The sequence below is a fragment of the Notolabrus celidotus genome, chromosome 17 (genome assembly GCF_009762535.1).
Source record: "Notolabrus celidotus isolate fNotCel1 chromosome 17, fNotCel1.pri, whole genome shotgun sequence".
NCBI lineage: Eukaryota > Metazoa > Chordata > Actinopteri > Labriformes > Labridae > Notolabrus > Notolabrus celidotus.
Window position 1 is genome coordinate 21284942 of NC_048288.1, and position 26447 is coordinate 21311388.

The window sequence follows — 26447 nt, forward strand, 5'->3', positions numbered from 1 at the left end:
CGGCTGAAATACATGACTGATTTCATTTGAAATCTTTCTCCACTGACAGAACTGGTGAACCAAACATGTCATCTTAACAAACCTGTGAGTCTTTCGCATACACAAACCCTCAGGGAGCGTGATACATCTCTTCTCTGTGGCTTTACTGAGGTTATACCACTCAATCAAATCACATTCACAAAAAGCATCATTTCCTCTTCTGTGTTTGTGTGAGTGTATCTGAATCAACTTCAAACATCAGACAACAAAGCGTTATAATCTGTTCAGATTTATTATTAACTCTCATGGTACTTTTCACACAAAATATATAGTTCTCATTGAGGCTCTCAGTTTACTGTTCATATAGCACTATATAGGGATTCATAAAGTCATTCATTGTCTCTACATAGAGGGAATAATCTGTCATGTTGCACAAAATATCACAATATACCAGTGATGGATGACAAACAAATTCATTAACAATCCCAATATACTGTATCTGTTAAATATATCATTTTTATTACTATTGATATATGAACTATCTCAGTTTGTATACTTCTATTACATTGAATATTAACAGAGATGTAACAGGTGTAAAATGAGGAATAAAAAACGTTGATATGTTGCATGAATCATGACCATGACCTGTGAGGCTTCTTTTTTTAGGACTCAGAGCGTCTGAAGGAGTGAGACGTCTGGACCCAAAACACAACAACACAAACACACTCCAACATGTGATGCCAAGTATATTTATAGTGTTTGGTTCAGATCACAGAAGAGAAGACACATGTGAGGAGTTTATTTCCAAAAGCTATACTGTATGCATCCGCAACATCCATTTATGTAGGGAATATAATCTGTACAATATTAGGATTTTTACAGGCAAGAATGAAGCTTAATTGACATATCACTATTTGAAGGTACTTTAGTGAAGAGCTGCAACAGTTATTCAATCGGAAAATATGTTTCACAAGCAAAATGACCTCCTAGTTCCTGGTTCCAGTCTCTTTAATATGACATTTCGATCTTTAACTTTGTATTAATTGCCAAAAAATTGAATCTATTAAAGCTCCTGTGAGCATCTTTTGGATTAAGCTGATTTTGGCACCCCCTGTGGACAAAGTGGTGCATCTTATCTTTATGCAGATTTTGTCTTATACATGTGTAAGTAGTCATTTTCAGACAAAATTATATTGTGCTATATCTTAATCAATATATCACTTTGCTGCAAGGCGGCTTGCAGTAAATCCCTGAATTTGACACCTACCCCACACCAGGGGTTTCAAGCATTGAATCTTACTTAATGAAAGTCTAATCATTGATGTTCTAGTTTGCTTTTGAAGGTCATAAAGAAGCATTAGTATGAGTTTCAGTCTGTTTGATTACCAGCTAAAAACTCGTCACAGGAGCTTTTAAAATGTAAGAAAACACATTAGATGAATAAGCGTACTGAAGGCCTAAATGCACCAATGATAGAGATTTTACAATTTTTTTAAATACATAATAGGCTGATGAACTCATTTTTATCGTGTAAAAATAATAAAGTTGCAGCTCTACTATCGTCTGTGCCAAATTTGCTTTATGAGCCTGTGTTTTTTCTATAGCTGATTTTGGAACAAAAGTCTTCACTTGACATCACGTAAACAGCTTAGTCTGTGGCACTAGAACGGTATGTTCAGGAACAACGTTACAGTTAAAGAAGATCTGGGTTCATATTAACAAAAAACTCTCACAGCACGAGGGCTGGTCCCAGATCAGCGGTCGCACTCCGAGGCACCGTTTTGTGAATATGGATCCAGGTGGGATATCTGGCACGACATTCATAAGTATAGAGTAAATATAGAGGTGAAGAGGAGGCAGAAACAGGAGAGAAACAGAGCGAGGAGAAGGAGAAGGGAGGGCAGAGAGAGGGAGGGAGAGTCGTTGGTCTTGAGTGGGCAGAGGAAACGGGTGCTCAGCGAGCCAGCAGAAGGTGTTTTGGGGGGGCAGGGGGTGATGTCTTTCACTGAGGGAGGGCTTTCAGGATGGCGTTCACCTCCTCTGCCACGGCTGTCAGCGCAAACTCAAACTGCTCCTGTGCGAGAAGAGGAGGAGGAGAAGGATGCAGGGAGGGAAGGGAAGGAAAAAGGAAAGTTTTAGTGTGTGCAGGTGTCAGAAATGTCACCACAGAATGATTGGCAGCTGCCGCCTCCTCTTTTCTCCTGACCCTACCCAGGATGCATTTGGCCACAGACTAGAGGTGAAGGTGAACCGCTCCCTGAGCTTGCAACTCAGAGTGCACCCGCCATCGATCCAGCCAGGTGTGTCTTAAAATAAAGCTTTTGAGTCGAGCTGTCTCTCACTTGTGTGTGTTTTTCTGTGAGTGTGTGTGTGTGCATTTGTTTGTGAATCCGACTCCCAGTGTTCCCTGAGGAGCACAAAAGGGGGCTGATTGATGTTTGCCCCGTGGACCTGGTGTTTTTATATTCCTCTCCTCTCCCCAGGCTGCGGGCCATGGGGTCCTCTCACAGAGAAACGGTACGTAGGAGTCTTCAGATGTGTCAACACACAGGATGGCGTAGTCTGGCCTGAGGAAAGGCTCGATCGATATGGAGGAGTCGCTTCGCAGTGGAGATTACGAGGAGTGATTAGATTCTCTATTTTTATGTGTCCTCTGATGTTGTGATAGGGCAGACAAATATACAAGAGCATCTCCTTATATCAAAGTTACATGTGCCTATATCCAATCCCATGTTGGGTTTAAAGTTCTTTAAAAAAAAGACTCTTTACATGGGGTGTGTTGTGCATGCTGCTTTTCTGTTCACATTTCCACCACTAGGGGGGGATCAATCTCTGCTCAACACATTCGAGATGAACATTTGGGAGGAAAAAAGGTGGTTCCACATGCTGTAATTACTGCACGTTGATGTTTGTCAAAGGAGGAATCAGAAATAGACTTGAATGTTCTCTTTTATTTGCGAGCTCTTTCCAAAAATAAAGTGGCAACATCATTAAAAAAAACAAAGATAATTGCTTGTCCAATCCTTGACACCTTACTCTAAATTTCATACCTCATTACGATTTAATTTCTGTGTAACGCCACAGAGAGAAATCAACAATATTGCAGTGTAATTTCACTTAGACTTGTCAGAGAAGGAAAAGAGAGTGCCTGAAAAGTTCAACAGAGCAGCTTTAATGAAGCAGCGAGGAAGAGCGGAGTCTGTTAGCAAGCAGTAGATAAATATTACCACCCACTGCAGCATGAGGCTTGCCTTTTTTATAATTATTATTCCTTCAAATTACAAGATAGGGAAAAACAGGCTTTTGTACTGTTTAATGTTTACAAAACCTGCTGTGAGGAATATCTGTGAGTGTAAAAAGTTATAGTAGCTGCAGGTAATAGAGAGGGGATTGTTTCTGCAGAACTGGGAAGGTCAATTTAATAACAAAAATAGACAGAAATGAAAATTTAAGACAAAGTGAAACATCGTATTTGTTATCAAATGAATTGTTTTACTCGTTTTGGAGCAAATATTCCAAACATCAGCTTCTTCTAGTTTTTAAACAAGTAATTTAATCATTATATATGGCTTAAAAGTACACATCTTTCAGTTTCCGACTGTTGTCTAGTTTAAAAGTAGAAAGTTTCCATCATGCCAAATATAATTGGTGCATTCGTAACAGTGTAGGATAATAAGAAATGATTGTTTCAGGTGATAGAAATGGAGAGTAAATGTTCAAATGCTGCACTTCATGGAAAAATCTTCATGTAACAGAGAGCCTCGGTCAGCCTCTGATGTGGAACTGTGAGTTATTATCTTCCAACACAATGTTTGCCTAATCCTGGAGCAGTTATCAATTACCACATCATTTCCCCTGATCCTGTGCACATGAAGTAGACAATCGTCTGTTTGAATGACTGCAACCACCCCCCCCACACAAAACACTCTCCCCACCCCCACACCAACCCGCCTCCCCCACCTCTCCAACTCAAAGCCGGGGACCTTACCTTTGTCTGGACCATGCCAGCTCTCTGGTCTCTCAAGTGCTCCAGGGTAGCGGCAATATCAATCTCTTTAGCACCTGCAACAGACCGAAAATTGGACTGAGTTCAAAGCAGCAGAGTAATCCAGCTCACATCTGTCAATCTCTCTTTATGCTGGGCTCCCTTTGGAACAGCGCAGCGATTGAAAATTATTACATTCATCCCTCGAAAGACTTGGACGGGAGCCACAGACTGTTTCTCAATAAAATATGCAGGAGGATATTTTTGGGGGTCTGGGAAATGTGCAATATTACACTCAAAAAAAACTTAGATTCGCTGTAAGAATCTTGTTAAAAAAACTGGATTAAATTATGTCCAACTATTAAGTCTGCTACAAGCGTTTTGATGCTACTGTATCTGAGTGTGTGTGGGGATAAAAAAACGTGCATTAAAAGATTTGAAGCCTTCGCAGCAGCCTTACTGTTGATTAACAGATGCAACAGTTGCTAACTTTCAACAGAGATCAGCTGCTGTTCAGTTTAATCTTGTTTGGCTGCAGAAGTGTGTGATGTTTATCTAGAATTCTTATTCTTCTTTTAAATTTATGGGTTTCAAGTGAGCACGTCAAAGCTCATTTGAGAGAACAGAACGGCAGAGAGCCCCTGAACTCTCGAGATGGTTTGAAAGCGAGTCAGAGCGAGGGAGTAAAAGAGATAGAGCAAAAAGAAAAAAAAAAAACGAGTATGTGTGTGGATGAGAGAGAGAGAGAGAGAGAGAGAGAGAGAGAGAGAGGGGGGGGGGGGGGATTTAATGCAGCTGGACTTAGTGCTCAAAGTGCTCAAAGTGCTCCAGTGCTCCGACAAGACTTTCATGTCTCAGAAGGGCTGGATTCCAAAGTAAAGCTGAAGAGAGGCTCTTCGACCAAAGGAGGAAAAAAAAAAAGCTTTGGAGGGCGAGATTATGTTCATTTTATACATTCGACTCTGCAGCAGGAAACAAAAGGTTAAAAAGAGAGCGGGTGGCACCTTTCATCGAGCCGACAGCAGCGCACAGATGAACTCGGTCAGTGTGGGTCAGTCTTATTACTGTTTTACAGAAAGTGAAGGAAAGGTCTGTAATAAGATGAGGCCGAGCTCCTAACCTGCTCTGACAGGCTGGGACTGCAGTAGGAGGGCAGGCATGGAGTCAGGGGGAAAGGTCAGGGGTCAGAGGGGAAAGGGCAGAGGGCAGGCTAAGTTATGGAGAGCTTTAAGGTGACGTAAGGGAGCCTATAGAACCCAAATTCTGCACAACAACAGATTCCTGATTGTGATCTGATTGCGTAAGTGTACAAAAATCTACTTTCTTAAGGAACATGAAAACTTATGTTTGATATTTTAAATGCAGCTTCATAATTAACCATCTATTCCTGATCCTGACAGATATATCAGTAGTCCGATATCATCGACCAATAACATCCTGAAACTGACATATCACTTATCTGTGAGTGTTTTTATTCCTTTAAGATCTTCAATTCAGAAATTTAAGTACTCTTAAAGAGTTAGGACAATTCTATTCCAGCTCAAATATTCACCATCATTAATCTGATATTTTCAACTCTATAATCATTATTGGTCTAGGCTCTAGTTTATTCTTAAACTGCGCTCACTCCTCCTTAGTTACAACTCCTCAATTCAGTGATAAAATACAGTTTGCCTGATTAGAGTGACATAAAACTCAGACAAAATGTCTGTTAACATGTGAGCTAAAATCCTTTTCAGTAAGCTTCTCTTTGACCAGTGGACAATAATTTCCTTCAGCAGATGCCCACAGTGGACTCAAAGAACTTTGACTTATATCAAATGTTTTTGATTATGTAATGCCAACATGAGGCAAACACAACAAATAAAAACTGCAGGAAAAGAAAACACAAATGTGCTGGACATGTTGATTTCTGAGGTCCTGGTGATCTCAGTGATCCAGATCAGACTGGTGTAAAATATAAAAAAAAAAGATAAGGTGAAGGCAAGGTGCTAACTATTTGGATTTGTAAGAATAATACAATAATAACATGGTATAAAATAAACCTTGTTTTTATATTTATTGATCTGAACCATTGGAGCTTCATTTGCAGACACTCACTTTCAGTGTTCCCTTTAAACATTTCATTTCCATGCATGTGCTATCTAAATTCATGTTGGAGCTGTGATGCAGGTCACTTTGGTGTGACGGTTGCTTGAATAGAAAACTAATAATGTGGGAAATCTTTCTTTCTCATTTTCTTTTCCTCTTTGTTCCCCTCTCTCCACTCCTTCCAGCTCCCCTCCATGTCAGCCTCTGTCCCCGCTGCCTCTCCAGGCCTCAGAAAAGTCACCCTCCAATGCATCCCCAAGACCCTCTGTGGAGAGCAAGAGGCTTTGGCGTTGCCAGGGCAACACTTGAACACGAACAGAAAGAGTGAAAGGGGGGAAGCCATTGATCGTTACCTTTAGCCATCCTATTGAGGACCATGTCAATCAGAATGTAAGTCCCACTCCTGCCGGCTCCATCGCTGCAGAGAGAGAGAGAGAGAGAGAGAGAGAGAGAGGGAGAAGGAGAAGGAGAGAAGGAGAGATGGAGATCATTAAGGTGGCAGAGTGAGGCTTTAATCTCAGAGTGTTTTTTATAAGGAGACAAATTGCTCATTTACATCTGCATCAGCTGTGGAGAACATCTAAATACAAATTAGTCTAAGTGTACAGATACACACTGCTCCAAAACCTTAAGAGCTGCAGATTAAATAGAATACTTGAATAGCAAAAATCCATAATAATCTTTAATATTCTTATGAAAATACCTGAACAGATTTGAATATTTCATGTTCCAATAAATGTTAAACCTTTGCACACGAGTGCATGTGTGGTCTTGAGACGATTGGGGGAGAGGGGGGAACGGTTTCTGAGGCGCACCAGGGACAAAGGCTTTTAAATGAATGCACCTCAGGAGCAGAGGAGAGGTTGAGAGGCCAGGGGCGGTTCGAGAACAGCTTTTGGAGAGCCTTGCTTTTCCATTACTCCAGAGATAGTCTTATGAAAAGCCTCCCTTTGTGCCCGCCGGCCATTCAGCAGCTCTGCATGTTAATTGCAAACAAGGCGTGCACATCTCTCTAATAAAGGCGAGGCCAATAAAACAGGAGAGCAGGCCTGAGCACCAGCGCTTCATTAATCCACTGCTAGACGCTCAGCCCCATACAGCCGCTCCCCTCCGAGGGAGCACGGGCTGCTTTGCCCCCACGCATGACTTAACAGGATGTGACTATTAAAAAGTGGTCAGACAGATACCTGGTGTTTAATACAAACCAATCAAGGCCAGTTAACTAGCTCAACCAAATGGGAAATGGAAGCGTCTTTGTGCCACACCATTTCCATAAACAGCAGATAGAGTACATGGACTGAGCAGGTTGGAAAAAAATAACATCCACTTCTCTCCAAAACACAGGCTACCACAAACAATCCCAGGTTTGAATAGAAATACTTGCCTGCAGTGGACAATTATCGGGCATGATCGACCCCGGTAGCACTTGTTAACCTTTCTGAAATAAGAGAAAGAGAAATATTGGAAGTTATTACGATCAAGGTGACAGCAAGTTATCTTAAAAGCAGAGGCAGCGGAGTCACACTCTGAAAACAAGGCTGGATTAGTTTCCCTAAATGATCACAGTGATAATTAAAGCATAATGTGACTCATGAGGGACTAAAATTAATGACAGAAGTAATCAAAGAGCAAACAGGACCCAGAGAGATGCACCCTCCTGTCAGTCAATCACTTTAATCTGAAGGGGGGGCGGAGAGAGAGATTCGTGTCGCACCACCTTAAAATAAACTGAGCATCAATCCAAACGGCGTTATTGTGACATGTGGGTTGATGGATGTGCTGGTGTGATGTTGTGATTGCCGACTGCCGACACATTAACCCCGGCCAATTATGAGTGTTTTACACCACAGGCACGGTGAAGGCCAACAAGCCTTTTCACACCCTGCTGTTGCCATGGAAACTGACTACACCGAGAGCATCCAGGGCTCTCTCCATTTCCCCCCGTTTTTCACCTTTCGACGGCAAAATGGAAAATAAATGTCTGAGTATTTCATCATGTGTGGAGTTTATTACATCTTTCTAGTGTTTTTTGTTACATTTTTTTTCCAATCCAGAGACTTACTTTTCTGTTTGTATTATTAAAGCATGAAATAAAACAACACATCTATCAAGAAGGATCCTGGATAAATATGCTGGGATATAAACGAAGGTTAATTTGCTTCACCTGCTACTACTTAAGTACTTCTACTACTTTCAACAATAACATGTAGCTTATAAATTCACGTTATAATGATTTACCTACTAAAGATAATTCATTTATAATTCTTATTGAAGACATATTTGTAATTAAATATAGATATAAGTGCAATATCTCTGTCTATGTACCGTTTCTGATTGCTTTTCCTGTTGAGCTGTTGATACGGTGCATGTATTTGTGGAGTTTCCAAGGTAGCTGCACCTTAAGAACAACAACTGGGATATTTGTACTTCAAAACACAGGTGTGCTCTATTTGCTGCCAGTATGAGCCTTGAGATTTAATGCTTTAAATGCAGTGACAGCTTGCCTTCATCATTAAAACACATGTATTTAATGTACCTGTATTAAAGCCATTATAGATCAAATACTTATATTTCCAGTAATCCACTGCCTATGTTGCAAAAGGAATGTTGTCTTTAAGATATTTCTTCCACATTCAATCTATTAACATAATCAGAATACGTCCTTGGTTAGAGCAAATAGAGATGGTTGGAGTTCCCATGCAAGCCAGAGGAAGGAGCAGTGAGGAGAAGGAGGAGGAGGAGGAGGAGAGGGGGAGGAGGAGAGGGGGAGGGGGAGGAGGAGGAGGAGGAGGGGGAGAGGGAGGAGGAGGAGGAGGAGGAGAGGGGGAGGAGGAGAGGGGGAGGCAGAGAGTCAGGATGAGAGAGACAGTTTGTGCACAGGCCTGGCTGAGGAGACACAGTTTCCAATGATCACTTTTGTGACTATGCAACTGGGCTCATATTACTAGCTGCAACATCACAAAAATGACACTGGCAACCGCAAAATACCGAGATGGCCGAAACCGTGACAACCGTGAGTGAGTGTGCAGTGCACCGTGTGGATGTGAGACCTCTGAGTCACATGATCAGAGTGTTTTGGATTCCCAATAACGTACAACAGCTTAAATGGAGTTACAGCAGGGTAAACTAGCAGCAAAGGGAGATTTCCAAAGCTCACACCTGCAAGCAACCAACTAACTAACCAACTAACCAACTAACTAACTGACTGACTGACTGACTGACTGACTGACTGTGAGGAAGTCAGTTTGATTTGAAGAAAAAAAGCAACTCGGTCAGAAAAGGATGACAAGATAACGCCGCACATCCTCTTTTTTCCTCTAATCTGCATTACAAACCAGAGGGACAGTCTTCCAACCACAAATCAGATGCATCTATTCTCATTTGGAGGGCTTTCCCGATCCCTCCTGGGTTCTCCCAGAGGAGCTTTAGCTGCTCTTCTGCCAGAACGTATTATATGGAGAACAGAGTGAGGTTATTCAGCCACTCGCTCTCCCCTTCTCCCGTGTTTTAAGTGAGACAGCTCTCGTTTAATTGGGTGTTTGAATTAGGTGATTTTTTTTCTTTTTCTTCCCAAGCCAAGCCAGGCAGCGTGGGGCTGTTAATTTGCTGCATCACATGTGTTGGGGGGAGGTGAGGGAAATAGGCCCAGGATGAAAGGGGATAGTAGAGAAACACAGTCCTTATTAGAAGAGCCATTCTTCAGGACACCAAAAGGCTGACGGGCAAAAGGAAGACGGACCAGAGAGTACAGGATATAAAGGAAGGTGATTAAGTACAAGCTCAGGATAGAGGCCAGTTGTTAAGGTGGAAATTTATCTGAAATTTGCCAAGGACCAACAGCAGGGTCTACTCTCTCTCTCTATACCTGCGGAAGTCTAACAGGGTCCTGGCTGAGGTGGGAATTCCACGGTCCATCCAGGACAAGAAATGGAACTGGGTGACAGTGCGTGTCTCGTTGGTCTGCAGGTTCTTCAGGTAGAAGCTGCGCACCAGGAAGTCCTCACACCAGATGTGCTCTGACACCAAGTTGACCTAAGGATAGAAAAAGAATTCAGGAAAGATGATGCACAGATAATCTGCAGTATTAAGAGAGGCATACATAACAAACAAAAGCCATGATGATAAAGACTTGAATTAACACCTCTCTGAAAGTAACAACTAAACTGAGTAGTATTGTGTACACTACTGTGTATAATACTCATTTACCCATAGGTATATTATTTGGAAAAAAGTTCTATTACAGTTGATTTGTGTACCCAATAAAGTGACACAGATACATATTACATCATCCTTATAGTTTCTGCTCTCAGCACAATGATTTTGAAAAATCTCAAAATGTGTCTTCATTTCACTACTTGCCTAATAATCAGTAACTAAAACAATACCAATAGTAAATATAGCTATCACCAGCTTTGTATCATTTCCTGGCTAACATTACTTCTAGCTAGAATTTCCAAGCTAACATTACAGTTAGCAAGAAACCTCTGGTTAACCTTACACTTAGCTAGGAAGTCATATTGTGTAACACCATCTATTGGTAATGTTAGCAAGGGCTAGAATAAATCCTAACAATGAAGCTAACATTAAAGATAGCTTAATATCTGAACACCATTTACAAGAAATGCTAGCTAACATTACTGCTAGCTAAAAAGTAATATTTTTTATAACACTATCTTTTGGTAAAGCTAGCAAGAACTGGAATAAATTCTTAGCTGTTTGACAACAACGTATTCCAAGCTAACTTAAGCATCAACTTGGAATTTGTGATGTAAAATACTATATACTATGGGGTAAGCTAGGAAGTTGTTGAATGCTAACTATAATAAATGTCAAAAGGTAGGCAAATTTTTCTTTATCGCGTTTTTACCTTGAAAAAATTACATTTTTCTCTCTGGGTTTTTACCATTAGTGGTCTTTTCAGTTGCTTATGAATCAGTGATAGAAAGCTAATTTACAAGGTTCTCTATGAATATATGATGTACCACAGAAGAACATTTAACCAGCATTTTAGCCTTCTGTCTTGAGCTAAAAGTCAGATAAAATGGCTACTGTGGGAAAATGGTGAGTAAAGTATTGAGTCAAACTGCACAAATACTGTATTGAAACTGTGGAAAAAGAAATCTGTCAGCGAATTAATTTGGCTTCCAGAGCTCAAAGAAAAGTAAGTGTCCTTGTTGCAGCTTTCAAAGGAACTATTTTATTTGTTAGAAAATGGTTCTGATAAAACCTGCCCACACTGAAGTCTCTAAATTATAGACTCATATCCTGAAAGGACAAGTCGCTGTTGTTTTGCAATGCTGTGTGAGCACAACAGCTAAAATTGAATTCATTTTCATCGAATTGGGGTTGAGAAAGAAATCTCATAACCAAAAGCACGTAAAACCAAAACTATTTGTACAAATACACAAGTAAAAGGAGAAGTATGTTTATTCGTATCTCCTTGAAGTACCTCATAGATGTGATAGACATCAGACCCCTCATCAGGCCAGTAGTGATGACACTGCTTCACTCCGTTTTCAGACAGCGGGGTCAACATGACGATGACGACGCAGCCGCTCTCCCACACCATCTACAGACAGAGGGAAGACGTCAGACATCTCTCAAAAACATCCCTCATGTGTCTGACATCACAATAGCACTAATATATAGTTGAACGGTGCCACTAGGAGCAGCATATTGCCCATTAGCATGACATGGCAGCCTTGTGTTAGAGTGAAATTGATTTCTTAATCCTGGTCCAGGAAGTATGAATAAATGTCACCTCTCTGCGTGTGACAAATGATAAATGTTGGCTCGAGCAGCAGGAGGGCACGTCACGTGTCACCCCCTCTCAGTCGTCTGAGCGGGATCACAACATCTACTGCTTCATTTCATCTTATCACAATCTAATGTGTCCTTGGGAGAAAAAAAAAATACAGGCCCACAGCAGCCATTAGGAAAATGAGGAGGAAACGTGGCTTTTATGATTGCTATAAAAACACAATGGCCTTGACTATACACTAATCAGGAGCTTCTGTGATCCGGCCCAGTGGACACATTACACACCAACTGCGCCAACTGTGCCAAAATGTGATGAGATTAGGCAAGGTGATAACGAAAGGCAATAATATCCATTTAGTCTAGTAAGGTTCGGCAAATATTTGCAGGTAGTCTGACAAACGCATTCCCCTTCTTCCATTTTCAGCTAGTCAAAGCCAACATTTGAGAGAATTTTATGTGATATTGGCATTCACCTACTAACACATGATTTGTTTAGAAGAAGGCAGAAAACAACATAAGCTGGTTTTCTTGACCCCATGCTGGCTTTTTTTTTAAATTATTGCATGTATTCTGATGAGAAAAGCAAAAACCAGCAGAGCCAAGGTAATATCTGGGGATGGAGGGAGGTGAGATGGGTGGAGAAGTGCTGGATGAAGGGATGGAGGAATGAGGAGAGGAGGATTAGAGCAGAGCCGCCTTTCAGAGCGCAGCCTGGGGCTGCTGTGGATTAGATAGGACAGAGCAAAAAGATTTGCCTCCTGCACGGTCCATTTGCATGAGAGTGCCAGTGTTTCCCCTGTTTGTTTACTTTTAATGGGGGGAAAGAGTGTTTTTCTCCCCTCCTGACACAATCCAAGGTTACCATATTGAATAATGAATGGCTACTTCTTATTCGCGGACACAGAAGCGATGTTCATTGTGCCAGTCAATCTGTGTCTAATTTTTCATTATTTTCTGTTTAATTGGGAAAGATTTAGAGTTCATGGCTAAAAAGCACATCTCATTAGATAATGGATATGCATTTATTCACCTGGCACAGAAAAAATACTGGCAGACAAACAAACAAATTGAGTAAGAGATAATTATCAACTGTTTCATTTGAGGGGCTTTCAAATTTACAAATTCAATACATGAAACATGGTGCCTTTATTTCTATTTGAGCTGGTTTAGCCAATTAAGGCTCACTTTTAAGGATAAAGGTCCAGAGTTATTCTCTTCCTTTAATTAATTTGAATGCCATGTGAGGACAGAGCTTGATTTGTGGTTATAAAAGCAATTAAAAAAGAAGACTAGAATCATTTTAGTATGCAGAACAAGACCAGACCTGTCAAAAATTGGTGTTGCCACCCTGGGTGTAAACATTTCTCACGGTACAAAGTCAGCACTATGACAATGATTCGAAATGAGTCTCCATTTAGCACAAGTTACAAAGTGCAGAGTGCAGGCCAGCTGGTCTGCTACGATTTATGCCTCACACTTTCACATCCTGGTCACGGCGAGCAGACTTCCTTCACCATATGGAGGTGATGGGCCCACTAATTACTACAGTGCTGTCCTATTAACACATAAGAACTCCATTTGGCAGGCATGCATCATTTAAGGCATACCTCCACACGCAAGACGACATGCTGTACAACAGCCTATATGCAGTGATTAATGGCAGCTTTGTCTGGCGTTTATAGTCTGGGGAATGCATGCAAACTGCACAAAACACAGTGCAAATATGAGCAAACCTCAGCATTATTACAAATAATATTACTCTTCCTGGGAGTTTGCATAACTAGACTACTTTACACGACAAAAAGCTGCCGTTTTTTAGTGCATATTCTGCTCCTGACAGTGTTTTATTGATGAGTGCAAACACAAGAGGCGCCATGACTTCTAGCCCCTGTTTTTTGTGTATTATACATTACCATACCATTACCCATCACAGAGCTAAGCATTACACTTCCCCAAAAATCTAATTATACTTTGTTTCACCTTTATGATTTAGATAATCACGCTCTAGGCTCAGGAACTCAAGCTCCAATAAAGTTTGGAGGTTGAAAAATTGAAGTAAAATATTGCCATTGATTCAGGGAGTTCTGCTGCTGGCAACAACTTCCGCCTCATTTGTAGCCTCTATTTGTTTACATTTTGGCAGATTGGCACCATTAAAAATATACCGAATTAGCTATGAGCAGTTCCTTTTGGCAATGCAGCCATGCATGTGCCAGACAACTATCAATGAATTCATTTTATACTGAATGAAACTTACAAGTTAGAGAAATGTAAGGCAAGTTCTGGAGTTAAAAACAATTTTTTTGTATGATTTCCTAGCTGTTTTTGGGAAGTTTGAGGGGATGAACATCAGAAATGTCGACTTCCACAGAAAGAATGGGCCACACTACATTCAAAGATCGTAAGATCTATGATTGTGATAAGAATGAAGCATATTTTGACCTAAATTGCAGCAGTGGGGTGGTAGGGTTTATATTTAGCTCATATCAGAAAAAGAGCAGTGCACATACAGAGTTTTCAGTTATCAGATTACAAAAAACAGCTAAGAAAAGCATTGAAACCTTATATTTCATGCACCAGAAAGATGTCTTTTCTTTCAAGATGATCAAAAGAGTTTTCAATTCCTCTGGAAATACCATCAAATCAGCGCTACATGTTTTTAAAGGGCCTTCAGGGTTGGTGAAGAGAGATACTTAAAGGACAATCCAACGCTTAGCTCTGTGACTTGAATGTAATGGTAGTAAATGAGAGGCTCAAACTGAGGGTTATTAAACTCTCTGAGAAATTCCACTATTACTTAAAAAAAACAACAGAAAGTTTTCCAGAAGCTTTTATCAAGGCCTGAGAAGCAGACATAAGCATCACAGAGGAAAAAAGTAAATCACATGAAACTAAAGGGTCACACAGAGTGCAGCGCATCTTCAGAGAAAAGAAACGGTGAGAAATAAAAGACCAGAGTGAATTGAGACGAGTTTTACCTGCCAGAAGTCCGCCACAGTGGAGGGAAGTGGGCCCTGCGAGGAGATGTAAGTAGGGTTGCGAGGGTCATGGTCCATCTGGGAGAGAGGGAGCAGAGTGTGACACAGTGTTCGGGCAGATGAAACCACACAGTCTGGGAAAAAAAGACTTCCATCAAAGACTCCATCTGGATAGAGGAACATTTGCCTTCGCTGTTTGTTGGGTTTCTCTTTTTAGTCAATGAATCAGTCCATTTTGAGTCCTTTTCTCACGGGGCCTTCTGTTTCTGAGTTTTGAATGTTTCTCAATGGGTCTGATTTGACCACATTTATATATTATGCGAAACCCAATCAAGAAGAAGCTTTGCAACTCTATAGCAGGCCCTTCATATGATCTTACTATGAAAATTGTTATGGAAAAGTCTCTTTAAAGAACACGTTTGCATTAAGAACTGAGCTGACTGTTGTTTTTCCCAAAACATCTTTCCCACCCTTAAAGTATTAACAATAAACTGGTTCATTCTGGTTGGGTTAATCGTTTACATGCATTAATTTAACCACTTGCTCTTTTGTAAGATCCTGTTAATTTTTCTTAAAGTTATTCTCAAATATCAGGAAATGGCTGTAGTTTAAAGTTCTCCTGCATCAAACGTAATACGAAGGGGGGCGGGGCTTGAGAGCCCGCAGGTGGCTGATGTGAGGTATGGGGTTGAAGGAGGGGGGCTTGATTGGAGGGATGTGATTGAGACTTGATTGAGTAGGTGTTGACTCCCCCCACCCCCATGGAAAATAAATCAATGATCACCTTTACTGAATGGTAATTTTTATGCACACCCTCCAGTGTGAGATGCATCAATGGAAAGGTGGTGACACATTTCACCAAGAAAAGAAATAGCTGGGTACAAATCAATGCATTCTTAATGTACATATGGCATTATAATGATTGATAACATGCTGGAACAGTGCTTTACTTTTGTGATTTTAAAGATTTATTTCATATTCTTTTTGCAAACCCAACCAAAAAGGGTCATTTATGAGGAATATGCAGTGTTATATTTTATAAAATAATGTGTTACTGAAATGTCTTTCATACTGTGCCACCTTTGTGTCATCCATTAATGCAAATGGAGTTTTTTTTGCATTATATATCCTAATTATGAGAGAGTCATTTAGAATGGGAGACATCTCTGAGTACAACATTAGGAAACACATTGTCAGAAAGCTACAGGGTCGCACTTAATGGCTTTTTCTTCTTTATGAGCTTGTTTTTTTTATGCTGAAGAACAACTTGCCAAGGATACCAAACATAAGCTCAGACATTACATGTGTAGTTTTTCTTTTTTTTTCTTTGACGACTTCGTCAAGCTCCTCGACCCTAATTACGGAGCATGTCTTCTTGGCTTTAGTATTACCGTAATGCTTTTCTGTCCTCATGTTTAAGAAGCTCGACAACAGGATTAAGTCTTAATGCTCTGGACGGCTGATAAAACTGAACATACTGCTTAAGTCCAAAAATTTTAATACAAATCAATTTCTGTCTTTTTATCTCTTTGTCGTATATTTTCATTACGCTGGATTAAAACTGTCAAATAGTCTCTTTTAAGTCTGCTTCCAAACCGTCATGTGGTTATAAGTCAGACTCAGTTAAAATACACTATTGTGTTGATTTGAATGGGGCATATCATCCTAAATAACAGAAAGGGTTCAAATTTAGAGATATTTTTCTAAGCTAACACTCTGAAACTTACCCCCTGGTTCACATTTGATCATATTTATGGAAATTTCTGATTAGAAGTCAATGTGTCTGAAAATAAAAAGCATCTATGTGATGACAATAGTCATTGTGGGTATTGTAGATGTAACTTAATGGTCATTTTGTGGCAGAAGTGAAGCCTAAGAGACTGAAAGTGTGTTTTAAATACACCTACACACAGTGGTTGTCTGAAAAAGGTAATTGTTCTGCCTTTTTATTGAAAAATCTCCCAAAAAAGAACACCTAAATGCAGGAGAACGTTGCTCATTACTCGCTGTTCTACTTCAATTAGGCATGACCGTGTAGTCTAATTTCTCTCTTCATCCTTCCTGGTTGAAATTCCACTCGTGGGTTTGTTAAAAAGGAGGGAAAAAAAAGTAACACTCCCCCACAGAAATGAAAGGGTGGTGCCGAACGCTGGTGCTGCCACTCCGTTTAGCCAATCTCAAGGACACAGACATGCTGAAGCTGTGCGTCGACATCCCTGCATGAATACTAAAGTGCAGACATGAAAGAGCAGTCCTGCGTTTCAGCTGTCCTCCCCTCTGCTATTGTGGGGGAGAAGATAGACTACAACAAAACGGAAAGAAAGTGCTCTTTGGTTTGAAGTAAAATAGCTCGTACTAGAATAGCTCGTACAAATATCTGTTCCTGGAGACGCGTCTCAACTTTTACATCTTGCTGCAGCGCCTTGATGCTGTGTTTATGTGAGATAGAGAAGCTGAATGCCAGCTTGAGTTTTTCCCAGATAGCTTTAAGATAAAAGCATGGCTGACAGATAGAAAATGGAAAAGCCACCCAGTGTTTGGCTTTGTTAAAAAGGCCAAAGAAAACAAATACAGCAGGCTCTGACCACAAAACTTCGACCTATTCCTCAACCTCTGGGGGTGCTTGAATTATTTGTGGTCAACATCCGCCATTATCCAAGCTTCTCCTTGCATGCGTGTCACCCTCCGCTTTCTTTCCCTTTGCCTCCCTGACCCCGGATTCCCAGAAAGAAGCGACAGATTATTTACTCGTAGGCCAGTGCCCCCTGAAGCTAATGAGGAGGAAGAAGCTGCATTGACAGACATAATTATCACAGTTTTGCTGGGCCCAGCCAGGGGTCTCTTTTGTGGTGTAATTACTGTCCTTTCATACACACACCACTGCATCTGCCATTACTTCACCCGTCTGCAGCATCCATTTGTGTCTCTAGATGCTTTTTTTTGCACCAAAACACACAGATAACTTCTCTTCATACCCGTTTTCTGATGCGCCAATATGTTCTTTGCTTACTTCTTCCCTAAACTGATTATGTTTATTGTAATATTATTCTGAAAGACGCCAAATGTGGCACTACAGCAGTGTTTAAATAAACTGAGAACGTCTATGAATATGCCATTAGAGAAAATGGAGGAATAAATAGAGCATCCAGAAGTCTCCATTGTTTGTTTGTGAAGAGTAATAGGCTTTTAGTGCAGCTGCATGTGCGCCCCTCATCTATCTCCTCAGAAATTTTGGCACTGTATTTGAAATGCATAGTTTCCTGTTCCCTTTGATGGAATCCCTTTTCAGCAGCCTCGGGGGAAATCATGACTGGCAATGTTTTGGGGGGAAAAATACTAAAAAAAAAACACCCTCAGTCCTCTCACTGAGGCCTTTCTGGATGTGTGATGGGATACATTTGTTTAATCAAAAATAATGTAGCCTTCTTTTTTAGAGTGGATAAAAAAAGGGGGGAGTCTCCAGGGTGCGGCCATTTTGAAAGCAGTGAAAGCAGCCATGTGATTTAGCGAGACACACGACTGATGCACCCAGCATGCAGAGTAAAAAAAAAAGAAGAAGATCAATGCTGCTGGATCAATGACAGGTCCTTTGAAACTTGTCTTAACTCAAAGTAAAAACCCAACCCCAACAGGTGCTTCAGAGACAGACATCATCCACAACATACATCTGAAAAGAATGAACAATACTCACTATTGGGCTTGCATTGATGTAATCTGAGTTGCCGTGGTTATTCTCTGCTTTCAAGGTGATCCTGGAGTGATCGTCTGTAATGGAGATGCATAATTCATCACATACTTTGCGAACATTTTTCCTCCCAACACAATAACAACTGAATTTTGAGCAGCAACAGAGAAATATGAGACCCAAAAAGGCTGCATGAGCTGCAATTTCACTACACTTTCATCATACTCACTCACTATTCTGAAGGCCTGAATTGCTCCACCTTCAATAAAGAAAGTTCCAAGTGAAATAATAATAAAATATCTTATCTAAAGACGTCCTTCCCTTTTCCTTAAACCAGTGAAAGTGTTGCAAGATTCATACATTCTGGTTCCACTGAACTCAAAAGTCTTCTTGACACATTTACTCCAGGATTCAGCCTTTGGAAACTTGGGTTCAAATCATTTTCTTTTCTATAATTCTGAGTAAAGCTATAACAGACACTTTAAGTTATCATTTGTGATGATGAATACAAGTTTTCTTTTCTTCTTCCACAAGATTGACGTTCAATCTGATCTGAATTCTCACCAACTTTCATCAAATCATTGTTCAAATGTGGCTGAAACCTGACTGGCTCCTAGCTTTGGAACATCACTGTGCTCCAAGTAAGCTCCGCCCCTCTCTGACCAGAGAGAAAAACTAAAATACAGAAACCTTTAATTAGAATAAAAGTTAGAAAGAGGATAGTGAATTATGTTTTCTTGTACATCTTTCTACTTGTTACGATATACTTAGGATATCACTATTTTGGGGTCATTTTAGGGTGATTAGTCCTTTAGTTTAAAGATGATGTAAGCAAATGTTTACTATTCCCCAACACTTTACACATAAGTCATCTCTTTTTACTTTTAGCCTATAACCATGACTCTAGTCAGTTGCATATACAACTTTAACTATATGTTTTTTCCAGTTACTAATGTTAGCTAATTTAAGCTAAATTCTGCTATTGCTTAACAACTAAGTCTCAAACTGGCTCTTAAATGCGTCCTTATGACTTGTTTTACAAAAGAACAAACAAAAAACAACAACATGTAAGGCTGTCTTTAATACAGAGGCTAAAGGTACATGTCTTTATCGAAATACCCTTACCAAATAAAGCACTCATGTTGTTTGTACATATCAGGGCCAAGCCTACAAGCCCAGGCATTATAGTTGAGTATAATCATGTGAATGTAAATTAAATGTTTGTAACTTGGCTTTAAAGTGCATTTGTGTGTTTTTTTTTATAGCAGTGCTTGTCAAGGCCAACTAATGCTTGTCATTTAGAGTTTCAAACAGTACAGTTTTGGAGGGAAATGCTGGCTTGGATGGAGTTGTTGGAATTTAAACTTGCCCAAACCAAAGATGGATTCAAACTGTTGCTTGAAGAAGCTTTATTGTTTCCCTACACTCTGAAATTCTAGCACACAGGCTCCAGCACAGTAGATGTTCAAGCCACAACAGGTACTTTAAAGTAAAGTAATTCAGTTAGCTCTTTGTCCCCAATTAAATTCATCAATCAGCAGCCTCTTAGTAAATTGATTTAGATTGCAAAACACAATTTTTCTACTAAATGAAGAAGAATTGAATAACTTAAGAGAATACCTTACTACAACTGGTAGTTTTTTACAGTGTGGTTTTGCTATGTTAACCCAATTGGTATAAAGTTGGTCCACAAACGTATCAGTTCAACTGATGAGGCTGTATTGCTCCAGGCTCATAGAATGGTGGATTATTCTACGAGCTTCAACCATTAAAACATGAACAAATTGAATAGACTTACAGACGACTACAGAGTCCGAGCGGTTCCTCTTGGTGTTCTGCTCTCCCTGCCCCACAATGCAGGTGCTGGGCTCTGCCTGGTAGGAGCACAGGGCCTCCCACTCACGCTCCAGACGGTTTTTGTTCTTCAAGTGGTCCTCCATGTATGACTGGAAGAATAGAGACACCACCTTAGCCACTATTTCAAACAAAACCCAAAGATTTTCTTCTTAAAATAGACGTTTTGTTTGTATTGCAGCACATTTGGATTCTAAATTAAGCAGAACATAGTAGGCAGGTTTTATTTTCCCATTGTATCTTATTCAACAAATAAATAAAATGGAGCCAAACATAAACCTTTGACAACAGCATCTCTCCATTAAAGCCCTGATCAGGTGTCAGGCAGCATTATTGTCTCCTGTCTGCTGTACAGCGTGACAACTGGGTGAGTAGGAAGCTGAAGATATAGGTGGGGAAGGTGTGCTGCTAATATTTGTGTCTTTGTGTGTGTTTGTGTGTGAGTGTGTGCATGTGTATTTGACCGAGAGACAGAGAAAAAAATCACACACACAATTAAGACTCCTGAAAGGTTTGTCTGCATTGGAAATACTTCAGGGGTGTTTCAATCACGTCCCTCACTGCTTGCACAGCCACTGATAAGATTGTCTGCATTTAAGCCGTCGCTTGGAGAAGACAAAATTGAATTCACTGGAGAGACAAAGATGGAAAAAGAGAAGGGGGAGGGGCAGAGGCCTGTGTGTGTTTTGTGTGTGTGTGTGTGTGTGTGTGAATACTCCCAAACCAGGGCAAGTCTTAGGGAGCTTAGAGGGTGTAGCTGGCAAGACAGCCTTTTTTTTTTTATAGCATTGCGCCGTGTTCCCCTTTTCTTTCCTGTATCATGGCTCCCCTCCCAATGGGGTTAAATGGTTTAGTCCGCTATTGTGTGAAGCAGAAGATTACAGACTCATAAACTGATGTCAGGGATCAGCTGGCTAATACAATGAAAGTGATACCCAGATGTGGCAGGTTTTTATCCCGTATTAAAGGCGGTATAGGTAGGCTGAGCGGAGAGGTGACACTCCATTGTTGCGTGCGACTTATTCCCTCCTGTCTGTCAAAAAGGAAATCCGAGCCTTTGCAGGATATATACGATTCATACCTAGATGATAATCACAAATAAGCTTGTCCAGTTCTTAACAGGTAATTACCCTTTGAAAAAATGCATACAGGCAGAGAATAATAAGTGACGCATAAGAACATTTCTAATCCTACAGACAATGGGAATCAAAGTTTGTCGTTAGATGGGGTCACAAAGGTGCCACTCAGGTCTTAAAAGCTGCACTGAGAAGAAAAAAATCAACTCTTGTGATTAGTGCAGCTGCATAATGAGAGGACACAAAGCACAGTGTGTCCTATCTGAACCCATTAATGACATAAAGTGATTTTTCTGGAGCCTTATTGCAGATTTCTGCTTTTATACTTTGATCCCTGCTGGAGCTTTTAATTTTATGCATGCAAAAAACTAAATTACAGAAAAAATACTCCAGTTAATGTCAATTTTGATGGCAGGCAACACACGTATATTTGCATGTGTGCTGTTGTGCACCACCTACGCAAACACACAGTTGCTGTCTTCCAGGGAAAATGACAGCATGCCATTATGACCACTTGACAGAGCCTGTCACCACTATGCTCTTGTCACCCCGCACAAGTACTCTCTGCTCGCCAGCCTGACAGCATCCCACCTCCCCTCCCAATATTACATCTCCATGTACTTGATAAATCCACTCTGAATTGCATCCCATTCTATTCAAACGATGCCCTGAATCGATTGCATTCCAAATTCATATTTTTGCAGCTTAATGTGATGCAGCCAGCAGAGGCCCTTATCGAGCCCTCGCGCTCCTAGGGGGAGGCAGTGGACCGTGGCGTATTCCAGAGACAGGGTAACGAAGGTTTAGTGAATGGGGGGATTATGTCTGCCAATCAGAGGGCTGGGATGGGAGGCCTGGGTGTCAGGGAAACAATGTCTAATCCTTCCTAAGCAGTATCCTCGGCAGCAGAGGGTGCTGGGTGAAATCAGGATGAAGGGGCGACCAGGGGAAGCAGACACAACAGGTAACACATTACTGTCAGACTCGGCTGTCAAATTACATGAACAATACTGCTTACAGTTGGTACAGGAGTCTTTATGATATGATAAGCAGCAGTGAGAGGTGAGGAGAAGGTATTAATATGTGTGCTTTTGTCTGACTTATAAAGCCAAATAAAGAAAACTCACAGCTTGGCCTTAAATGGAATTTGAATGTCTCATAATGTAAACCTCAGACTGTGACTAAAAGCTACTGGGGGCAGAACATGTTGCATGAATCAGAGGCTGTTTTCTTTGCCTTTATCTCTGTTCTAATTGAGCAAATGGTTTCATTAACAAACTTCCCAACATTAAGAAAAAGATAAGGATATATAAATATGGATTTTTCTTTTTTTTTCAGTAGAAAGGTGATTACGCCAAGCTAATACTACAGCAACAGCAACTTCCTTCACCTGTTTCTGGACAGTAGATATTTTGTCTTCAACATACTTGTGGTAGAAACAAGCTATGAGACTGAGAAGTGCTGTCCATGGTGCTGAAAGGACTTACAGCCACATAGGCAACACATGCTTGTATGTTAAATCTGGACATAAATGTTGAGGTTTTCAGTTGTTACGTAAGTTTCTTTTGTATTGTTGTAGCACTATTCTGCAGCTGACAAAGGGAAAAAAGAGAGAGAGGTAGAAAGCGCAAGACAGCAGAGGTGTGTCATAGCTTTGAAAAGAATAAACTAAACGGCAGATGACTCAGCACACAGAGGCATCCAATTTCAGTTTTGAAGTTGGAAGCCGTTACGCAAGACTTTCTAAGTCTTGAGGTGGGACGAACAGTGGGGCACAACATCGTAGTCTCTCTCGCAGTGCCTTAGTTGTTCTGTGTATGTCTACTCTGCATGAGTGTGTATGTGTGTGTGTGTGTGTGTGTGTGTGTGTGTGTGTGTGTGTGTGTGTGTGTGTGTGTGTGTATGTGTGTGTGTGTGTGTGAGATGATCGGGCCTCAGAAAGGAAAAAAAGAAAAAAAGAACCCCCAGCGTATGTGCTTTGGAAAGCTGAGTATTCATCATCCTTCTCCACACGGTGTGAGCTCCAAAGAGCGAAAGAGGGGAGATGAGAGGAGAGGAGAGCAGAGATGGGAAAATATAGGCCCGAGATCAGTGATAACAAGGCAATCTCACACATGGTTTCATGTGAGATGGCGGCGGAATTTTAAAAAAGAACCCCCTATAGGACATCTCCATGTCAATCACAGCATGAGAGAGAAGTAAAGGTCCCTCAGTGTTTTACCTTTCCTTATTGCAATGCCTGTGTTGCTGCTGTGAAGAAAGAGGCACTAATAATAATAACAGCTCCTAGAAATGATTCACAGTGTCCCTTTTGTTATTGCAGGGCTAAATGCTTTTCTATTGTCAATGTTTTCAAAAGAGGCTTCACAAACAAGCCTTGACGAGTGCAACAAAACCCATCTATTACCACCGATACAAGGCATTACTCAGATTCACTCTCATTCATTATAGCCTCCCAATATAAAAGCGAGACATGCAGTGTGATGAATGCTCTCTCCATTAATGGAAACACTGCAAGGCATCTATCCATCTCTTTTATCAAGCTTGTCTCAAATGAAAGAAGCGAAAGTTGTGCAAAATTAAAACAATCCATTGTGTGTTTGTTGAAGCGTTGGCAACTGAAAGCTTTTTCAACCAAAAATGAAAACCCAACAGAACTTCTGAAACATTCAAATGACAATAAGATGGGTAATGATGTTTTAGTTTTGAGTAGCTTCCATCATGCAAAACAATGTCTGCCTTATTTTGCTGCAGCAATGCGAGAGACGGAGGAGGTAAAAGATGAAAATGACAGTGGGGAGAGGAGCAGGACGGAATGATAAAGAGGGAAAATGACACAGTAAAAGGAGGAGAAAAGTTGGGGGAGGAAAAATGGAGACAACAGAGCCAAGATAAAGCAAAAAGGGAGAAAACAGCAGGAAGAGTGATGAAAAAACCCAGCAAAGATAGCAGGGTTCTGTGCAGGATGTGGAGAGAGAGGAATGAAAAAGAGACACATCCAAACAGATAAACAAAGAGAAATCAAGCTGTTGGTTTTTAGCGCTAGCATATTTATAGACACACTAGGTTTTAAAAGTATGAACTATAATGTAGGCTCACATTTAATGTCTTAAAAGCCATTGAACATATGTGGTTCCAAATCTTTTTTGGTCTGATCCTCAGAAGCCCTTGATTCCATCCAAAATAAAGGTTTTGCTACAATGGGTTTTTGTTACACCAGGTTTTTATCGAATTTTGGTATTTGCATTGATATTAACAGTATTAGGGGTGCAAAGGTGGTCAAAAAATCTACCTAGTACTTTTATCTTGCTGTTTTAATTGATATCCATATCCATTATCCATTCCATTTAGCCACACATCTAACGGGTCTAGCAAGCTAGCCTATTTCAACAGTCTATTTAGCTCAATTCGTTAAGTGTTCGTTCATTACTCCAGAATAGCTTTTTCTACCATAATCTTTTTGCATCGCTCCTGGTATCAGTCTAAGTAGCAGTAGCAGTATTAGTAACAGTATTATTATCAGGGGATCGGGTTCAGTACCAGTATAGGTTTGGGTATTGGTAATGGTATCTGTATCAGGGCAACTCTAGCTAGCCTATTTCAACAGTTTATTTAGCTCAATTCGTTCGTTCATTACTCCAGAATAGCTTTTTCAACCATAATCTTTTACAATGACAGAATTAATCTTTTATATGATACTTTAATTCATTATTTCAAATGTGTATGCTTTATTTTATAATCCCTATCCGAACAACTCGATTCATTGGCTAGTATTTGGCTAGCTAACTACTTTTTCAACCATCAGTTTAAGCTAACAATTTCAAATGTTCGATCATTACATTTAGCTAGCTTTCTCCTAGTTCTAGCTAACTGTTCCAACTATTTACTCATTACTTTTACTTTTAATTGAAACTGATTAACCATCACTTTAAACTTACTTTTAAACCATCAATTGCTCTTAGCAAAGTAGGCTACTTTAGGGTACTATTTCAACAGTTTACTCATTGTTGTAAGCTACCAATATCCACCACTTTTTCAATGCTGTTAGCTAACTATTTTTATCCATAACTTTAGCTAGTTCTAATGTTATCAATTGTTTGCTTTAAGCTAACTATTTATTGTTTATTCATTACTTTCAGCCATTTGCTTAACCATTACTTTTAGCAAACTGTTTTAAAACTTAAGTTACTGTTTTAGCATAGTGTAACCCACCAGTTTTAGCCTTGTTTTAAGCTAACTATTTCAACTGTTTATCAATTACTTTTAGCATTGGCCTCTTTGCTAACTGTAACTTTATGTTCAGCATTTTTTTCATTTTGAGTTTCTTTGCTAAAAGTTTACACATCAGTGTACTTTGTTTTTTTTTTAAAGTTGAACTAATATATATTTTTTAAAGTAAATAGATATAGCACTACCACAATCAACAACAGCTTCTCGGTCAGGTATATAATTTAGGCATGTTTTTATACTGTGTACTATACTAATGTAGCCCTATGTCCTTCTGCATAATCTAGATTTCTTAAAGTATAATAACACCACCCTGGCAGACATGACATGTTGTGGTTGTTTTTTTAGCACCAATCTCTGAAGGCCTGACAAAAAGCCACACATCAAGAAACTTTCTCTCCTCTTTCTCTTTTCTCACCACTCACACTGATTCTGGAGTCAGAGAAGTTCCTTACCAAAATCATGTGACCAGTGGAGATGTCCATGTTGGATGGCACAGGCTCCTCACACCAGGAGGAGGTGCTGCTGCGGGTGGACGGGCTGGCAGCAGGGCCATCGCTGAACTGGGAGGAGACACTGTTGAGCCGGGAGTGACGCAGGGTCTCTGGCCTCTCCACACGCTCAGACGTCCTGATAGCCATACGCTGGCGACAAAGCTCCTGGAGATTACAGGAAGGAATTGTGTCATCAAAAATGCTGCTTTTTTTAAGGACACACTGAAAAATGTTATGTGTTTATCTTCTTCTCATGCAAATAATAGTTTTGCGTAGGTTCTGTGCTTATCCTTTCTGTTAGGGGCTGAGTTCTGTAAA

General features: G+C 40.3%; 1 protein-coding gene across 1 annotated transcript in view; it reads right to left on the reverse strand.

Annotated features, from left to right (window-relative positions):
* Positions 1-247: 247 nt before the first annotated feature.
* The window catches only part of ptprn2 (protein tyrosine phosphatase receptor type N2), a 162052-nt gene continuing 135852 nt past the window's right edge, over positions 248-26447 (reverse strand). The window contains exons 13-22 of the mRNA XM_034706778.1: positions 26091-26294; positions 20277-20424; positions 18485-18558; positions 14794-14871; positions 11505-11624; positions 9921-10087; positions 7440-7493; positions 6409-6473; positions 3968-4041; positions 248-2053 (exon numbers count right to left, since the gene is read on the reverse strand). Of these exons, the coding sequence (XP_034562669.1) occupies positions 1982-2053; positions 3968-4041; positions 6409-6473; positions 7440-7493; positions 9921-10087; positions 11505-11624; positions 14794-14871; positions 18485-18558; positions 20277-20424; positions 26091-26294 (1056 nt within the window). The 3' untranslated portion in view covers positions 248-1981. The remainder of the gene's footprint in view (positions 2054-3967; positions 4042-6408; positions 6474-7439; positions 7494-9920; positions 10088-11504; positions 11625-14793; positions 14872-18484; positions 18559-20276; positions 20425-26090; positions 26295-26447) is intronic.